Source organism: Eimeria necatrix, genomic scaffold (assembly GCF_000499385.1).
Source record: "Eimeria necatrix Houghton genomic scaffold, Enh_scaff460, whole genome shotgun sequence".
Taxonomy (NCBI): Eukaryota; Apicomplexa; class Conoidasida; order Eucoccidiorida; family Eimeriidae; genus Eimeria; species Eimeria necatrix.
Genome location: NW_013654346.1, coordinates 17,501 through 28,008, shown reverse-complemented (window position 1 = coordinate 28,008; position 10,508 = coordinate 17,501). Strand labels below are relative to the sequence as shown.

At 51.1% G+C, this 10,508-nt stretch overlaps 2 protein-coding genes across 2 annotated transcripts; both read left to right on the top strand.

Annotated features, from left to right (window-relative positions):
- Nucleotides 1-4,697, top strand: ENH_00056060 (DNA ligase , related; the record flags this gene model as incomplete). The annotated part of the gene is made up of 7 exons (XM_013581641.1): nt 1-692; nt 939-1,015; nt 1,308-1,358; nt 1,486-1,591; nt 1,837-1,880; nt 3,907-4,315; nt 4,624-4,697. Coding segments are annotated over 7 exons (1,453 nt in total), but the record flags the coding sequence as incomplete, so codon positions are not given.
- Nucleotides 4,698-7,194: 2,497 nt separating this feature from the next.
- On the top strand, nt 7,195-10,213 carry ENH_00056050 (hypothetical protein; the record flags this gene model as incomplete). The annotated part of the gene is made up of 4 exons (XM_013581640.1): nt 7,195-7,401; nt 7,666-7,803; nt 8,748-9,321; nt 9,678-10,213. The coding sequence occupies 4 exons, from the start codon at nt 7,195-7,197 to the stop codon at nt 10,211-10,213; spliced, it is 1,455 nt and encodes a 484-aa protein (XP_013437094.1).
- Between the last annotated feature and the right edge of the window lie 295 nt (nt 10,214-10,508).

Here is a 10,508-nt window from a genome sequence, read left to right as displayed (position 1 = left end):
TGCTGCTGCTGCTGCTGCATCTCCGGCAGCAGCTGCGGAGGGAGGAGCAGCAGCAGCGCCGGAAGCGGCAGCAGCGGGCGCCGCCGGTTCGCCGCCCGCAGCCGCAGCCGCAGCAGCAGCCGCAGCAGCAGCAGCAGCAGCAACACCGGAAGCAGCAGCAGCAGCAGCAGCAGCAGCAGCAGCAGCAGCAGCAGCAAAAGGACCTTTGGTGGTGCGGCTGTTCAGCAGAAGACAAGAAGACATAACAGCAAAGTACCCCGACGTTGCTGCGCTGGTGCTGCAGTGTCTGGACAGCTCCACGCGCAGCTGCATCCTCGACGCCGAAGCCGTCGCCTGCAGCAGCGCCGCCCCGCAGCAGCAGCAGCAGCAGCAGCCGCAGCAGCAGCAGCAGCAGCAGCAGCAGCAGCAGCAGCAGCAGCGGGAGGCGCTGGAGCTGCTGCCGTTTCAGGTGCTGGCGAGCCGGCGGCGGAAGCTGGTGGAAGTCTCGGAAATAAAAGTAAAAGTTGCAGTTTTTGTTTTCGATTGCATGCATTTAAATGGAAAGTCTCTTTTAAAAACTAATTTGCTGCAGCGCCGCGAGCGCATGCACCGCGCCCTCCAGCTGTACGTACACCCCAGGCTCCGCGCAGCAACCCACGCCCCAGTCCGCTCCCCCGCGGAATTCTCCACCTTCCTCCTCCAGGCCATCCGCAGTGAGCAGCAGCAGCAGCAGCAGCAGCAGCAGCAGCAGCAGCAGCAGCAGCAGCAGCAGCAGCGGGGAGGGAGGGGGAGGGGAGGGGGAGGGGGAGTTTAGGAGCAGCAGCAGCAGCAGTTTAGCAGCAGCAGCAGCAGCAGCAGAGGAGCAGTAGAGGCAGCAGCAGCAGCAGAGGAGCAGTAGAGGCAGCAGCAGCAGCAGCAGCGGGGTTTAGGGTTTAGGGTTTAGGGTTTAGGGTTTGCAGGCGGCTGCGAGGGTTTGATGGTGAAGGCGCTGGGGGAGGTTTACGAACCCTCGAAGCGCTGCAACAATTGGCTGAAAGTGAAAAAAGATTATGTCGAGGGTTTGACGGACTCCGTGGACTTGGTCCCGATTGGCGCTTTTTACGGAAAGGCAAACCCTAAACCCTAAACCCTAAACCCTAAACCCTAGGCGCCGCGGCGCGCGGCGCCTGCTGCGCCGCGCGCGGCGCCGGCAGCCCCCAAACCGCCGAAAACAAACCCTAAACCCTAAACCCTAAACCCTAAACCCTCAGAGCAGCCACGCCCTACGTTTTGCCCCAGCAGCGTCTAGGGTTTGGGGTCTAGGGTTTAGGGTTTAGGGTTTGCCTCAGGGCAAGCGCAGCAAGTTGTTTGAGGCTCTTCTGCTGGACATAGGGTTTAGGGTTTAGGGTTTAGGGTTTGTGGGCAGCGCGAGCGGAGCGGGGCGCCCGGCCCCTGCCTAGGGCCTGCGGCCTAGGGTTTAGGGTTTAGGGTTTAGGGTTTAGGGTTTAGGGTTTAGGGTTTGATCAGGGGAAGCGGAGCGGAGTGTTTGGGGCTTATTTGTTGGCGGTTTACGACCCCAAGACGGAAACCTTCCAAAGCTGCTGCCGCGCTGGATCAGGGTTTAGCGACGAGGGTTTGCTGCTGCAGCACAAACGCCTAAACCCTCAAACCCTCGAGGCCAAAAAACCCTACTACGACACGCTCCTCGTGAGGTTTAGGGTTTAGGGTTTAGGGTTTAGGGTTTGGGCTTTGGAGTTTGGGGTTTGGGGTTTGGGGTTTGGGGTTTGGGGTTTAGGGTTTAGGGTTTGGGGTTTAGGGTTTGGGGTTTAGGGTTTAGGGTTTAGGGTTTGGGGTTTGGGGGTTGGGGTTTGGGTGCAGCGGCGGGAGGAGGGAGGAACCGCTACATCACGGAAATGAAGGCAGTGAGTTTTGAGAAAAATAAATAAATAAAATAATTTATTTATTTTATTTACTAAACTTAATTAATTAGCTAATAATTTAACTAATTAATTAATTATTTATTTATTTATTTATTTATTTATTTATTTATTTATTTATTTATTTATTTATTTATTTTATTAATTTATTTGAAGACTTTTCGGTTCTTTTGCATTTATTTGGGGTGTACAGACACTTGAATGCCTTCCATGGCCTTCTCGCGTGGGGTGTACGTACACCTGAACTAGCAGTGCAAAAGTGTTTTTTGAATTTTGGGATTTTTGGATTTAAAAAACATTTTATTTGTTTTTTAAATGCCAACAAACAATAAAACAAATAAATAAAAATAATAAAAGATGAATTGAAAATAAACTTTAATTGTTTAATCGAAAAGAAACAAAAGTTTTCTTTTCTAGAAACGAAAAGGGGCCCTGGTGTACATACACCGGAAAGACCCCACGCGAGGAAAATAAGTAAACAAGTTAAATTAAATTAAATTAAATTAAATTGAATTAAATTAAATTAAATTAAATTAAAATTAAATTTAATTTAATTTAAATTAAATTAAATTAAGAAGAGGAAAAGGCGCTGATTCTGTTTTTGTCTGTCCGCAGCTCTTCATGGGAGTGCCACACAATGAAAAGCAATGTGTAATGGTGAGCAAGGGTTTAGCGTTTAGGGTTTAGGGTTTAGGGTTTAGGGTTTAGGGTTTAGGGTTTAGGGTTTAGGGTTTAGGGTTTGGGGCTTTCCTTTTGCTTATTTGCGCAGTTCATTTTATACCTTTTAAAGGAAATCACGACGCAGTCTGCAAGGAATTTAGTAAGTCCCAAACCCTAAACCCTAAACCCTAAACCCTAAACCCTAAACCCTAAACCCTAAACCCTAAACCCTGTTGATTTAATGCTCGAAACAAAGTCCACTTAACCAACTCCGAAAGCATTACTTTGTTGCAAAAAAACAAAAAATGTTTTTTCCAAATAAACAAAAACTCCAAAAGTTTTAATTTTAATTTGCATCAGACAAATCAAATTAAAGAACAAGTTGGATTCCCCCGAGCGGATTAAATTGGATTAATCAATTCAATTTAATTAATTTAATCTAATTTAATTAATTTAATTTAATTTAATTAATTAAATTAATTTAATTAATTTAATTTAATTTAATTAATTTATTTTATTTATTTTATTTATTTTATTTTTATTTTTAGATGACTCTCGAAAAAGTCGCCGAGATTTTCGCGCCTTCTTTTTTTCGGCCTCCAGACCCTCTGGACAAGCGGCTTCCGCAGGCAGCAGGAGTTTGTTATTTTTTTATTTTTTTATTTTTTTATTTTTTTGATTTTTTATTTTATTTTTTGTCTTTTTCTTTCCTTTTTTTTCCTCTTTTCTTCCATTCTTTCTCCACTTCTTCTCCTTTTCTTCTTTTTCTTCTTCAGATCTTTTAAGGCTTTTTTTTTCAACTCTTCAGCGCCTTTTGGCGGCTTTTTTGAACCCTTTTTGTCTTTTTGTCCCTTTTATCTCTTTTGTCCTTTTTTGTCTCTTTTTATCCCCCTTTTGTTTCTTTTTTGTCTCTTTTTTTGTCTCTTTTTTTGTCTCTTTTTTGTTTCTTTTTTGCCTCTTTTTGTCCCCTTTTTGTCTCTCTTTTATTTCTTTTTTGTCTCTTTTTAATCCCTTTTCTGTCTCTTTTTTGTATTTCTTGTTTTGTCGGTTTTCGTCTTTTTCTGTTTCCTTTTTTGTCTTTTTTTCTCTTTCTATTTCCCCTTTTTTCCATCTTTTTGTTTTGCCTTTTTGTCCTTTTTTTGTTTCATTTGATCTTTTTTTTATTCCTTTTTTCCCTTTTTTGTCTCCTTTTTGTCTCCTTTAAACTCTGCTATTGCTTTTAATCATTTGCACCTTTCAATCTTCTTTAAATCTCTTTTTAAATCTGTTTTTAATCTGTTTTTAATCTGTTTTTAAATCTATTTTTAATTCCATTTTTATTCATTTTATATTTCATTTCTTTTTCTTTTAGGCCTGCGTGGAGGCCCTCGCAGTGGCCATAGCAGACCCCAGCGTTGTGCATGAGGGATATTCCCTCAGCAGCAGCAGCAGCAGCAGCAGCAGCAGCGGCAGCAGCAGCAGCAGCAGCAGCAGCAGCAGCAGCAGCGAGTCTGAAGAGGAGTCCGAGGAGGAGAGCAGCAGCAGCAGCGACGAGAAGGGCCCCGCAGCTGCAAAGGGATCTGCAGCAGCAGCAGCAGCAGCAGCAGCAGCAAACAAGCAGCAAAAGCCTGCTGCTGCTGCTGCTGCTGCGCTGCCAAAGGTCTCAGTCAAACCTGCAGAAGCAGCAGCACCAGCAGCAGCAGCAGCAGCAGCAAAAGCACCAGCAGCAGCAGCAAAAGCAAAACAACCAGCAGCTGCAAAACCCAGCAAAGCACCCTCCAGTAAACTTCAAACCTCAAACCCTAAACCCTAAACCCTAAACCCTAAACCCTAAACTCTAAACCCTAAACCCTAAACTTTAAACCCTAAACCCTAAACCCTAAACCCTAAACCCTAAACCCTGCTGCAGCTCTAAATATAAAATGTGCTTCCTACGGCTTCTTCGTGAGAAGTAAAATGCGCAGCCTTTATCAAATACAATTTAATTAATTAAATTAAATTAAATTAATTAATTAATTTAATTATTTTAATTAATTTAATTAATTAATTATTTAATTTAATTTAATTTGTTTTAATTTATTTTCTTCAGGCTCCTCCTCTTCCTCTTCTTCAGAAGAAAGTTCGGAAGAGTCTTCTGAAGAAGAGTCCGAAGAAGAAGAGTGAAGCACTTAATTAAATTAATTAATTTAATTCAATTTAAATAATTAAATTAATTAATTTAATTAAAAAACAATTATTTAATTTATTTAATCCATTTAAATGCTGCACTTCAAAACAATGCAATCCACAAAATAGACTAACAAAATCGCATCGCCCAAAGCACCCAAAGCGAACCCTTTAGGGGCCCCCAGGGGGCCCCCAGGGGGCCCCCAGGGGGCCCCTAAGGGGGCCCCCTGAGGGGCCCCCTGCGGGGCCCCTAAGGGGGCCCCAGGGGGGCCCCAGAGGGGCCCCTTGGGGGCCCCCTGGGGGGTCCCAGGGGGGCCCCCTAGGGACTCTTGGGATTTTATTTGGCCATGGGGGCCCTTGGGGGCCCCTGGGGGCCCCTAAAGACCATTCAGGGGCCCCTCGAGGCCCTTAAAGAACATTTGGGGGCCCCTAGGGGCCCCCAGAGGCTATTTAGGGGCCCCTAGGGGCCCCTAAAGGTCTTTTAGGGCCCCTAGGGCCCCCTAGAGGCTCTTTTGGGGCCCCTGGGGGCCCCCTGAAGTCTCCTCTAGGAGCCGTGGGGGCCCCTGGGTGTGGGGCCCCACAGGGCCCCCAAAGTTCCCCCTGGGGGCCCCCTCTGGCCACAGGCTTTAGGGGCCCCTACGAGATCCTGGGGGCCCCTAGGGGCCCCCAAATGCCCTGGGGGCCCCTGGGGCCAGTGAACCCCTTGGGGGCCCCTAGGGGCCCCCAACAGCCCTGGGGATCCCTAGGGGCCCCCAGAAGTCCTGGGGGCCCCTTCTAAAGACCCTTTTGAATCCCCAGGGGGCCCCCACAGGGGCCCCCAGAGGCCCCAGCGGGCCTCCGGGGGCCCCCAGAGCCCTCCGGGGTCTTCCGGGGGCCCCGGGGGGCCCCCGGGGGCCCCCAAAAGGGCACAACGGGGGCCCAGGGGGGCCCCCGGGGGCCCCCGGGGCCCCCCGGGGGCCCCCGTTGTGCCCTTTTGTTGAGGCCCCGGGTAGGATTGTTTGGGGCCCCCTTGTAGCGTTTTGTGGGGTGTCTTTGATGTCTGGAAGTTCATTTGTAAATTAGAAGAATTGGAAAAGTCATTTAACTCATTTAAGTCAATGTTAATTGTCTTTTTCTTTTTGAAGTCTTTGGGGCCCCGGGTGCAGCAGAGACGGTTCAGCTAGCTAGCTGCAGCTAGCTAGCTAGAGCAAGCTGGTTGCAGCTAGCTAGCTGCAGCTAGCCAGCTAGAGTAAGTTGGCTGCAGTTAGCTGGCTGTGGCTAGCTAGCTGCAGCTAGCTGGCTGCAGCTAGCTAGCTACAGCTGGCTCGCTACAGCTAGCTGGCTACCTGCGACTGGCTGCAGCTAGCTAGCCACAGCTAGCGAGCTACGCCTTGCTAGCTGCAGCTAGCTAGCTGTAGATAGCTAGCTGCAGCTAGCTAGCTATCTACAGCTAGCTAGCTTTCCACGGCTAGCTAGCTGTCGCTGATCTGCTGGCTACGGCTAGCTGCACTTGGCTAGCCACAGCTAGCTAGTTATGGTTGGCCACTCCTGGCTAGCTGCGGCCAGCTGCTGCGGCGCAGCTAGCTGTAGCTAGCTACTTGCAGCTGTGTGCAAATGGCTGGCGGGAGGCAGCTAGCTAGCTAGCCACTACTGGGTTTAGCTAGCTAGCTAGCTAGCCAGTAAGCTAGCTACCCACCCACTGGGTTTCGGGTTCTGACTGCAGAGGGTCTAGGGTTTAGGGTTTAGGGTTTAGGGTTTGCAGCAGGGGGTTGCTGCTGCTGCTCCGTCGACTTTAAGAAGATAAAAGCATTTTAAATGACAAAATTTGAAATGAATAAAAGAATTTGAGAAATAAAATGATTTGATTGGAAAGAAGAAACGAAAACGACTCTGGGCTGTTGAGCCGCGTCGTTTCGGGTGTCTAGACAGCTCGGTGGCGCAGACCTAGGCGGAAATAAAGCCACAAATGGTTTATTTGAATTAAATTTATTTATTTATTTATTTTTATTTATTTATTTATTTATTTATTTTATTATTTTCACAAATTTAAACAGCGACAGAGTCTCGAGGACCACTTGCTGCTGCTGCTGCAGCAGCAGCAGCAGCAGCAGCGCCACCGAGTCTGTCTCAGCGTATTACTTGCGCCTTCTCTCCCTTTTTGGTTCTTTTTAATTTAATTTAATTATTTTTAATTAATTAATTATTTATTTAATTAATTATTTATTTATTTAACAGTCATTTGATTCAAAACCTCTCCGTTTCAGGGGCCCCTGCCGTGTTGCGTCGGCACCCGTGCCTATTCCCCTTCCCTGCAAAAATGAAAACCCTAAACCCCAAACCCTAAACCCTAAACCCTAAACCCTAAACCCTCGCCCTTTGCGTGAGCCCTTTATCGCCAACAGACTCTTCCAGGGGGCCCCTGTCTCCACCCGGGGGGCCCCCTGTCTCCTTCCCAGATCTGCAGCAGCAGCAGCAGCAGCTAGCTAGCAGCAGCAGCAGCAGCAGCAGCAGCAAAATGGCGCTGCAGAGACGCAAAGGGGGTGTCTCTCCCCTCCAGCATTCCCCCAACGCCGGGGGCCCCCCTGGGGGCCCCCCTGGGGCCCCCTCCGGGGCCTCCCCTGGGGGCCCCCCTGGGGGCCCCTCTGGGGGCCCCCCTGGGGGCCCCTCTGGGGGCCCCCCTGGGGGCCCCCAGGGGTCTCCGAGGCAGCGCCACGCAGCTAAGGTCAAGGGAGAGGGGCCCCCGGGGGCCCCCCCTGGGGGCCCCCTGGGGGGCCCCCCTGGGGGGCCCCTAGGGGGCCCCCCGGGGGGCCCCCTGGGGGCCCCCAGCTTGTTTAGGGTTTTGCTTTTGTGGTTTGGGCTGGGGGCCCTTTTGGGGTTTTCGTGCATAAGTTTGTACTTGTTTGCTGCGGGTTGTTGCGGGGGCGAGGGTTTAGGGTTTAGGGTTTTGGGAAAGGAGGGTTTAGGGTTTGAGGGTTTGGAGCCGCAGAAGGGTTTGGGGGCCCCCAGAGAACTCAGCAGCCACCCAAACCCTAAATCAGCGGATAACGAATTCGAATTTAACCAAACTGAAATTCTCGTCAAAGGCCTTCCCGCCCTCCTCACCGTCTCCGAGAGAACAGAGACGGTGCGCCCAAACAGCTAGCTAGCTAGCTAGCTAGCTAGCTAGCCAGCTAGCTAGCCAGCTAGCCAGCTAACTAGCCATATAGCTAGCTAGCCATATAGCTAGCTAGCTAGCTAGCTACCCAGCTTGCTAGCTAGCTAGCCAGCTAACTAGCCATATAGCTAGCCAGCCATATAGCTAGCTAGCTAGCTAGCTAGCTAGCTGGCTAGCTAGCTAGCTAGCTAGCTGTGTAGCTGCATCTCCAGTTGGGGGTTGGGTAGATAGCGAAAGTCTTGGTGGCATCTGCGCTTGCGGCTTTTTAGCTAGCTAGCTAGCTAGCTGGCGCTCCAGCTAGCTAGCTAGCTTGCTAGCTCTCCGGCTAGCTAGCTAGCTAACCAGTTCTTGAGGCAGCTATCCTTCTAGCTTGCTGGCTAGTTCGCTGTTGTGGCTAGCTGGCTGCGTAGCTAGCTCTCAGCCAAGCTAGCTGCCTAGCTAGCTAGCTGCCTAGCTAGCTAGCTGGCTAGCTAGCTACCTGTCTGGCTGCCCAGCTAGCTCTTCTTCCAGCCAGCGCTAGGCAGCTAGCTAGCTAGCTAGCCGTCTAGCCAGCTAGCTAGCTAGCCAGCCAACGAGGCAGCTAGCTAGCTAGCTAACCATGTTGCTAGCCAGCCAGGCAGCCAGCTAGCCACCCAGCCAACTCGCCAGCCACCCAGCCAGCTAGCTAGCTAGCCAGCCAGCCAGCCACCAAGGCACCTAGCTAGCTAGCTAGCTAGCTAGCTAGCCAGCTACCAAGCCACCTAGCTAGCTAGCTAGCTAGCTAGCTAGCTAGCGACCTAGCGAGCCACCTATCAAGCCACCCAGCCAGCCAGCCAGCTAGCTGGCTAGCTAGCCAGCTAGCCAGCTAGCTAGCCAGCTAGCCAGCTAGCTAGCTAGCCAGCTAGCTAGCTAGCTAGACTGCATTGTTTGCGCAGGTCTTCAAAGGAGCAACTGAAGAATTCCTCCACGGCCGCGTCGGAGTTGATGCTGCTGGCCGCCGCCTGTGGGAGCCGAAGCCCCCGCTGCAGCAGCAAACTGAAGAGCAGCTGCGACTCTCCTACAAAGGTAATTGCTGCAGCAGCAGCAGCAGCAGCAGCAGCAGCAGCAGATGTAGCAGCAGTTGCAGTAGCATCAAACCGAAGAGAAGCTGCGCCTCTACTATACGAGTAATTGCAGCAGCAGCAGCAGCAGCAGTAAATGCAGCAGCAGCAGCAGTAAATGCAGCAGCAGCAGCAGCAAATGCAGCAGCAGCAGCAGTAAATGCAGCAGCAGCAGGAGAAGTAGCAGGAGCAGCAGCAGTGGCAGCAGCGGCAGCAGTTGCTGCTGCTGCAGCAGTTGCTGCTGCTGCAGCAGTTGCTGCTGCTGCAGCAGTTGCTGCTGCTGCTGCAGCAGTTGCTGCTGCTGCTGCAGCAGTTGCTGCTGCTGCTGCTGCAGTTGCTGCTGCTGCTGCAGCAGTTGCTGCTGCTGCTGCACGCTTTCAAGGGGAGACTGTAGCTGCGGAGCAAGCGGGTGCTTCCAGTTTAATTTTATTTTATTTAATTAAAAGAATTAATTTTGAATTTTGAATTAAAAGAATTAAATAAAATTCATTTTATTTATTTTTCCACAAATACTTTTAATCCAAATATGTCTCAATGGTTGACATTAATTGTAGATCTTCCCTTGCACTTTTGTGCATATCTCCTTATTCTCTGCTGCTGCTGCTGCTGCTGCTGCACTGCTGCTGCTGCTGCACTGCTGCTGCTGCTGCTGCACTGCTGCTGCTGCTGCTGCTGCGTTGCTGCTGCTGCTGCTGCTGCTGCTGCTGCTGCTGCTGCACTGCTGCTGCTGCTGCTGCTGCTGCTGCTGCTGCTGCTGCTGCGCAGGTTACTGCTTCAACTCTGCGTTGAGCGACACTTTGAGTTTGGACCGGCCAGTGCCTTCCTTCGACACAGCGGAGTGCGCGGAGCTGCGGGCAGAGTTCGCAGCAGCAGCAGCAGCAGCAGCAGCAGCAGCAGCAGGAGGCGCAGCAGCAGCAGCAGCGCAGGAGGTGTCCGTGGTGGTGGTGCTGCACAACGAGCTGCTGTCCGCGCTGCTGCGCTCGCTGCACTCCGTCTTCAACAGAACTTCTCCGAAACTTTTAAAAGAAATGATAATTGTAAATGACTTTTCAAATCCCGGAACCCATCCTGAGCTGTACAGACACCTCCCCCGCTACGTGGCACAGGCGCTCCCCAAGACCAAACTGCTCGCGCTCCAGCAGCGGCGAGGGCTCATGGTGAATTCTGCTGCTGCTGCTGCTGCTGCTGCTGCTGCTGCTGCTGCTGCTGCTGCTGCTGCTGGTGGGGGTGGTTGGGGTGCTGCTGCTGGTTCCGGAAGACCAAACTGCTCGCGCTCCAGCAGCGGCGAGGGCTCATGGTGACTCCTCCTGCTGCTGCTGCTGCTGCTGCTGCTGCTGCTGCTGCTGCTACTGCTGGTGATTGTGCTGCTGCTGCTGCTGCTGCTGCTGGTGGGGGTGGTTGGGGTGCTGCTGCGGGTTCCCCAAGACCAAACTGCTCGCGCTTAAGCAGCGACGGGGGCTCATGGTGACTCCTGCTGCTGCTGCTGCTGCTGCTGCTGCTGCTGCTGCTGCTGCTGCTGCTGCTGGTTATGCTGCTGGTTGGTGTGGTTGTGGTGGTTGTGGTGCTGCTGTTGGTTTTCCAAAACCAAATTCTTCA